At 52.8% G+C, this 8,206-nt stretch overlaps 1 protein-coding gene across 2 annotated transcripts in view; it reads right to left on the bottom strand.

Annotated features, from left to right (window-relative positions):
* Positions 1 to 8,206, bottom strand: part of Trap1 (TNF receptor associated protein 1) — a 29,149-nt gene that overhangs the window by 666 nt on the left and 20,277 nt on the right. Inside the window, exons 12-17 of one of the 2 annotated variants that reach the window (XM_076840285.1) lie at positions 5,035 to 5,182; positions 3,505 to 3,690; positions 3,095 to 3,233; positions 2,539 to 2,624; positions 1,292 to 1,437; positions 137 to 206 (exon numbers count right to left, since the gene is read on the bottom strand). In XM_076840285.1, the coding sequence (XP_076696400.1) occupies positions 137 to 206; positions 1,292 to 1,437; positions 2,539 to 2,624; positions 3,095 to 3,233; positions 3,505 to 3,690; positions 5,035 to 5,182 (775 nt within the window). The remainder of the gene's footprint in view (positions 1 to 136; positions 207 to 1,291; positions 1,438 to 2,538; positions 2,625 to 3,094; positions 3,234 to 3,504; positions 3,691 to 5,034; positions 5,183 to 8,206) is intronic. The other variant, XM_076840284.1, reaches the window with a different exon arrangement.

The raw sequence follows: 8,206 nt of genomic DNA, 5'->3' as shown, positions 1-8,206 counted from the left end.
AGCCAGCCAGAGAACGACGAGACTGGATTCCTGCCTTCTTCCTTAGACCAAAATTAACTGGGATCAAAATAAAAAGCACAATTCAAAAAAGCTTAATCTCGGGCTGGGGATGTGGCTCAAGCGGTAGCGCGCTTGCCTGGCATGCGTGCGGCCCGGGTTCGATCCTCAGCACCACATACAAACAAAGATGTTGTGTCTGCCGAAAACTAAAAAATAAATATTAAAAAAAAAAAAGCTTTATCTCAGAAGAAAACAGGTAAATTAAAAAAATTTCATAAACCCAGAAGCCCAAAACAAAAGAATGACAAAAACATTTTTCCTACAAAGAAAAATAACTTTATAATAAGAAACATACATCAAACTGATGAGACTTCACTTAGGTAAACTGAGTGCACAGGGGAAATGGGAATTAACTATGATCTCTACAGAGACCTGAGGTCCACAATTATGCACAGATGGTGTCCCAGAGCAGCAGTTCCATCTGCAGACTGCACTGTAGCAGGAAGCACCTCTAACGTACGTCCTTACAACAGCATCGACACAGCTGGACAAAGGAGGAGGGCATTTGGGATGCTCTAGCACGGGGGTTCCCTCGTTACACCACTGAGTGAGAAAATCCAAGTGGCGACCTGCACGCTGCCCGGGAGGAGCCCCAGCTGCTCCCTAGGACAGGCACTTCTGGCTGCACTGGGGACAAGGCCAGGAGGGAGTGTTTTTCCTATCAACTCCAGGTACATTCCAATTCTGGACCACGTGGGAGGGTGTCCAGTCTGTTTAAATCTCATGGGGTACAGTTCAATGGTGTGAATCTTGTGTGGTTTGGGTCTTAAATATCCCCCACGTCTCCTATGTCAAAGGCTTGGTCCCCCATGAGTAGCACCACTGGAAGGGGATGGAACCTTTAGGAGGTAGGGCCCAGCAGAAGGAAGTTAGGTCACTGGGGGCATGCCCTTGAAGGGACACTGGACTCTGGTCCTTCCCCTCTCCCTACTTCCTGGCTGCCATAAGTAGCTTTCCTTACCGCATACCCGTGCCATTTTCTGCCTTGCAACAGACACCAAGTGACCAAGCCAAATCAATGCTGGCTAAAAACTCTGAAATCATGAGCCAAAGTAAACTTTTCCTCTTTTTAAGTTGAATTTCTCAGGTATTCTGTCACAGCGACACAGGCCTTCTCCTTATAAACAGTCGTCTGAGTGAAACCTTTGTGTACTTTCCCATGCCCGAGAAGGATGCATGCTCCTGTAGGATAAAAACCCCTCAGCAGGTCAGAAAAGCGCCTGGACTGCACCTGGGGTTGATCTCCAGTGTGGGCTGTAGGAGCTGAGCACGCTCCTCTTGTGTCTTGGCCAGCTGCTGCATGCGCAGGAAGTGCCGGGCGGCCCCCATCTCTAGCACAGTCACCATGGCAGGGTGGGTGTCCAGGCGGAGAGTCACCTGCAAGCAAGGCCAGGGTGGAGCTGAGGGGGACTGCAGGGGCAAAAAGGCCAGGCTTGGCAGGGTCTAAAATGGGGGGATGCTCTCCCACACCACAGGGTAGAAGGCAGGGTCTCAGGGACAGTCCCTCATAGCCTGGAGCCAGCCTTGCTTGCTCCCCCTCCCCACTGCCCACTAAGAAGGGGATCACTGAGGCCCATGCCGCCTCCCTGAAGCACCAGGCCCTCGTGTCTCTGAGGGCCCAGCCCCAGGGCAGGTCCTTCTCGGAAGTTCCTCCTTTGCTCTGTCCTACAACCCTACTCTCCCTCCTCCCATCATAAAAAGACACCCTCCCAGCAAGGCACCCCCTCCAACGTCTGGAGTGGCTGGGACCATGGACTCTTGACTCAGGCTGAGAACCCTCCTACCTGCCAGCCTGGCCACTGGGGAACAGGCTCTGAGCTCCAATTCAGACTCTGCCCGCTGATGTCTAGCTGTGGTCCTCTTTCCTCACCACAGACCAGGGACAATAGTTGCCCAGGGCTTAAGGACCTGGCATTTGTGAAGCAGGGACACAACACGCACCACAGAAGCAGGTGCCACATGTAACCCTGTCTGCACAGGTTGGCCCCAGTGTCCTGCAGAGGTTCTTTCTCTTCCAGCCAGGGCCACCCTCACCTCACTGCCTTTTGCTTGAGGTCACTCCTGCACACCCTGAGCCAATGGCCCTGCACCAGATGCCCTTTGCTGCTGGTTGTCTCTCTCCTTTCACTGAGCTAGCCAGCAGGTTCTTAGCTCTATGAAGCCCACCAGAACCCCATTAAGACCCCAACTGAGAACATGAACTCTCCTCAGGCAGAGGGGAGGCACTTCCCTTCTTTGGAACCCCCACTTTAACCATTACAGCTTCTACAAGGTCCAGAACAGGCTGGCCCTGGGGTACCTGCTGGGGACCTACTGCCTTCACCTGTCCTCCAGGGCCCTGGCTACTCCTTCCACTTCCTCAGTTCCCATGACCTCCGCCATATGCTGTAGGTTTCCACCACTACCAGGGCCGATGTCCACCAGGCCAGCAACTAAGAACCACAGGGGTAGAGGGAAACCCGCCCAGGAGGGCCTGACCTTTACGTTGGCAACTCGAGATCCCAGTGCGTTCCTCATCCAGGCCATCAGCTCCTCTGTTTCCTTCTCAGACAGGCGGTCACTGGCTGCACAAGAATGAGCATGAGCAAGCCCAGGGGCCACTGCCCACAGCACTGCTCCACGGACTTCTTCCTTGGGCTCTCCCCACACCTGCCCCACCGACTGCCTGCTGCTCCAGAAGACTCATTTCATCTACAGTGAAAACCTCAGGAGGGCACTTTGGTTGCCTGAGGCCCAGGTTTTGGTGGTGGAACCAAACCTGGTTCTCTTGGGACACTTGGTCAACAGTAGAAGCCACCATGAAAGGAGCATCAGAGAGGCCCTAAGACCTATTTTCCATGAATTACTAAGGTGTTCCCAAGCACCTTCTTTCATGGGTTGGTGTCCCCAAACCCAGGTGAAAAAGAACATCCCAGGTCAATCAACAGACAAGACAGGAAAGGACCTATAGGACCAAAGCATCAGTCCCAGGCCACCTGCTACTTAGGCTACAACCTGTGCTAGCCCTGTGCCCTGGAGAGGAAAGCAAGCTCACCTGGTGATGTGTCCTCAAACTTTTCCTCCTTGTACTGATCGACAACAATGTCTGTCTCTACAGAGATTAGCTTCTTCTTGTCAAACTCTCGAAGGTGCAGCAAGGTGAGCTCATCAAACTGCTCATAACAGAAGAGGACCTGCCGACGTCACAGAACCTCAGTGGATATGCGACACCTCTTAGGTCCTGAGGCTAACTCTACTCATGAATGAGTTCCCCTGCCATGTGCTGGTGAGAAATGCGCCACAGGGCAGGAGAGGGTCACTGAGGAAGGCCTGGCTTATACCATGTGGCCTCCCAGCCTTGGGCACACTGGGCTGGGACATTTGAGACCTCTGCTCAGGGGCTCTAACCCTGCAAGGGAGCCTGGCCAGGACAGCGGCCGCAGGGCAGCCCCACTGCTTGCCCACCTCTGTGTGCTTCTGTTTCATAGCCTCGTAGTAGGGCGAGTGCTCTGCCAGGTGCCGGCTGGGTGCGCACAGGTAGTAGATGTTGCGGGTGCCAGCCTGCATGCGGCTGGCATAGTCTGACAGACTGGTCAGCTGCCCAGCAGGCAGTGCTGAAGACTCGTAACGCAGCAGCTTCGCGATGTCCTCCTGTGGACAGACATGGGCAATCACTGCTTGCTGCAGGGCTACTCCCTGAGCAGCTCCACCCTGCAGGTCACAGGCCTCCCTCTGCCCATGCACCCCCACCTAAAGAGGGACAGGGACCTTGGATTGGACCTAGATACGAAGTCCACATTTCCCAACCTCCTTCACAGCCAGGGATGGCCAGTGACTAGCTCTGGCCAGTGGGGTGAGAGTTAGAGTGGGCCTTGGAGAAGGCCCTTAGGAGGGCTAGGTGGAGTGTGACGGCTAGACTCCATGTGGGCTGCATGTGAAGAACAGGAAGGAGCAGCAGCAAGCTGGGAGCCTGGGCCTGATGTCCCCAGCCCAGACACTGCTGTACCCAAGCTGCTGTCACCACTGACAGTGCAGCAGAAGGGTGGCAGGGAGTGTGGGACCCAGGAAAGGGTGAAGAGGACACCCAGGGATAGGTCCAAACTAAGTGCCAAGCCTGGGACTCAAGGTGGACAGACACAGACAAACTGAGGGAAAGATGAAGACCAGGAACGGCCCTGGAGCGGCCACAACACAGTCCTGCGCATGGCAGGCATGGGGCCCTTCCTGGTAGGCACAGTTGCACATTCACAAAGCACTTGGAAAAGACCAAATCTACCAGGTCTATGAAGCAAAGGCCGGACCAGCAGGAACAAGGGGTGAACTGGACAGGGGAGCGCAGTCTGCTGCCTCCGGTGGAGGTGTCAGAGGCAAGCCACTGAGCCCATGCCCCAGTGTTTAGCCTTCTTCCCTGGCCTTAGGGAGGATGCCGTGGGCAAGGATGAGGACGTCCTGGGACAAAAGGGTGCTGGAGCTAGCACAACACTATGGCTGTGTTGGATGCCACTGACCCGTGCATTTCAAGAGGGTGACATTCATGGGTTTAAGGTATGCAAATGACACCTCAATAAACAATAGCAGTGTTGAGGGGCTTCCACTGTCACGAAAGGCAAACTCCTGGTTAACACCAGACCCCTTCCTTAGCCTGCCCTGCCTTTCTGTGCCTGCTGAGCCCCCAGCAAGCTCTCAGAGAGTGTGCATCCCTCTTCCTGCAGCTTCAGAGGCCAGGGCCTCAGGAAGAAGAGGCTCAGCCCTTGAGCTGAGCGCCATGGTGCCTGTGGGACCAGGGACGGGCATGCAAGCAACATGTGCTCGGCCTGCTGCGTCTGCCAGCAGAGGCCCAGAACCCAGCATTTAGTGCACTGACCCCTGTGGCAGTGGCCAGGTGCTGGCTGCCCCATTGCTGCATTCACAGAAGCAATACCTCTGAAGGAACCAATTCCTCTGAAGCCCTAGTGCTGAGGCAGACCAGAGGAAGGCCCAGAAAGCCAGTCTCACCTTGACCTCCTGCTCTGCAGTGGTCACAATGCCTTCTCTCATGAACAAGCCATAATCTTCAAAAAACTTTGCGTACTTCTCAGCATCCCTTTTGCTCTGGTCAACGAAGAACTTTATCAGCCTCTGCTGTAACACGTCCCGGAGCTTCCTGGGAACAGAATTTACTCACGGTGAATGACAGCTTCTGTGACACATTCAGGTAAATGACTAGCCCACCCTCAAAAATGTGAGAATAGCAGAACCACTGGGCCTCCTGATTCTCAGCAGAGGGTCACCCTGGAGGCCCAGAGCTGACCATGCTGCCCCTCTGCAGGCCCAAGACACCTGAGAACATGACCCTCTGCGCGGGTCATTCCAACTGCAGGGCAATGGGCAATAAGGGGAGCACCAGACTGTGTGAGCAGGACCTCACCTGGCACACAGATGCAGAGCTGCTATAAGCAAGGTCCTGCAGCAGTGGGAAAGAACAGCACAAGTGGTGTGCTGCCACACAGCCACCAGATCACCTGAGTCCCAGCAGCCTGAGACATGCCAAGGAGAAATCAGAGCCATCCCAACAGGACAGATCATAAGACAGAACAGCTCCATCTGTCCACATCTGTTTGGAACCAGGACCAGTAGTGTCCAGACCATAGTGTACTCTATAACTTGGGATTTATTTCCTCATCAATCCAAGGCAGGGGACAATAATGTCTAAAGCTCATTTAATCCCCCTCCTGTACTCCTGTCCCAAACACTCATCTTCAGCCCCTGAGCAGAATGGGACAGGGTGGGAATCCTCATCTGTGAGAGCACTCACAACTGCCCAAGATGGGGAGGGATTGTGTGGAGTGTCCAGGCCTGGGAGGGGAACACCCAGAAAGGAGGGTGGGCAGGCAGGGGGTGTCATAGCCAAGCAAGGTGATGTGGCCCCCACAAGGAGGGTGGGGACTATGCCAGAGCAGTTATGTGGAGGAGATCCGTCAAATAAGGAACCACGTTAAGAATAATTAGAAGCAGATTTCTCATGTCAAAAGGGCGTTTCCAACATGGAGAGGGCCAAGTCCAGAATACACCCATACTACTGGCTTAGCACTGGAGGTATTGGTATGGGCTTCACAAAACAAGAGGGAAACACAGATGGAATCATGTGCGAGCTCACCCGCACGTTCACACGCTTCTGAACTCTCTCCCAGGAGGGCTGGGAGCAGTAACACCTCACTAGCCACGAGCTTCCCCAGTTCTCAGATCTCAACCAGGGTTCTTAGGGGAAGCAAGGAAGGACTTGGAAAAGAGGCATCGAGGTACCAGAAGGCCTGGAGCACCTCGTGCCAGCAGAAGCATCCAGAGCTCAGTGGAGATTCATCAAATGGACAGGAGCCTCTCACCTGCCTTAGGGGACAATCAGAGATCAAATCAATGATGAACAGATTATTACCCTTTGATGAAAATGGAAAATCAGACCAGAAAGAAATTATGAACATTTAAGGATCATAAACGAATACGCTAAAGTTTGAAGATGGTATGACACTGCTTCAAATCACCTGAGTTGATATTCATTAACAACACGGTCAAGAGACACCATGTAGAGACACCTGCAGACACCCCTGAGCCAAGTGTCACTGTGAACCTCACCGGCATGGGACAAGTCAAACCAATGCCACACCAGACAGGACTGTCCCCGTGTGCTTTCACCAGAGCATCAGTAGCAAACACAGGGTCACTCCACAGAACCATAGACCTCCTCTCCAACAGTATCCTGGGAACTGAAGTCAAAGAAAGCCCAGGTGCCCATCTTCAGTGGGACAGCATGGGGACCTGGACTGGTTGGAGGACAGACGGTGATAGTGACATGGCAACACTGAACCCTGACCCTGAGGCTGCACTGGAGCTACACAGGACCCCAAGGTATCTAAAGGAAGGCGAGGCAGTGAAAGAAGACTTGAATGAAGAATTCAGGGGAAAAATGTTCTTTGCAGACTTTGCAATTCTTTCCAAATTTTTCATAAGGTGGGCTCTTGAGCTGTCAGACTGGCAAACTGACAACCACGATCAGAGACAAGGGGCCTCTGCAGGTGGGGCACAGTGGGCTGTTCGGCAGACGCTGGGGCCATGGCAGTCAGAGCTGCAGGTTTGCTGACGCACATGACCTCTCCGTGACGCACGCAGGAAGGGGCTGTGTGACAAGGCCCACGCAGTTCTGCTATGGTCAGCCTGGGGTCACTTCACCAGTCTCCTGGTTCTAGGGTTGCTCTTGTCTCTCCATCTCCAAGATGTGGTTGGGGCCTGGAATCTCCCTGACTGTGGTACCCTGGGCTGAGAAGTAGGGATGTGCCACAGTGGAGCCCCCGACCCTTCCCATTAACGAGGAGCAAAGCAACAGACTCACCAGCCCCCAGGCTCACTTAGCACCCTCATGCAAATGTACCAAAGCACTCTGCCCTCAGCAGTGGAAACTGCCCTGCGGCCACTGGCCAAGAAGCAGAGGCCACAGCTCTCAGGAGGATGGCATTGCTGGCATGGACTGGAACAAGGTACTGAGGTCTGTTTTTTATTTATTATACCTTGTGTTTTTTTTGTTTGTTTGTTTTGTTTTGTTTTTTTAAGACAGAGAGAAGAGAGAGAGGATTTTTTAATATTTATTTTTCAGTTTTCGGTGGACACAACATCTTTATTTTTATGTGGTGCGAGGATCGAACCCAGCACCCCGCGCATGCCAGGCGAGCACATTACCACTTGAGCCACATCCCCAGCCCATTGTGGTTGTTTTTTTTTTTTTTTTTAAAGAGAGAGAGAGAGAGAGAGAGAGAGAGAGAGAGAGAGAGAATTTTTTAATATTTATTTTTTAGTTATCGGCGGACACAACATCTTTGTTTGTACGTGGTGCTGAGAATCGAACCCAGGCCGCACGCATGCCAGGCAAGCGCGCTACCACTTGAGCCACATCCCCAGCCCCATTGTGGTTGTTTTTAATAGGAAAAATAACTGGTTCTACTCTGGGGGACTGGATACTATACATATCTGTGAGACATACTACTACGCAGTTATTAAAAGAGCCTCCCAGCAAATTAATAGTGGTTGGAAATAGCCAAAATAAACTACTACATAAGGAAAATAGTATAAATATGAATTATGTAAAAAACAAGACAAAAGCATCTGCATGGTGACATCTGCTCCTAAAGGGCAACCCTCG

This window comes from Callospermophilus lateralis, chromosome 19 (assembly GCF_048772815.1).
Source record: "Callospermophilus lateralis isolate mCalLat2 chromosome 19, mCalLat2.hap1, whole genome shotgun sequence".
Classification (NCBI taxonomy): Eukaryota; Metazoa; Chordata; class Mammalia; order Rodentia; family Sciuridae; genus Callospermophilus; species Callospermophilus lateralis.
This window is presented reverse-complemented; position numbering and strand designations above follow the sequence as displayed.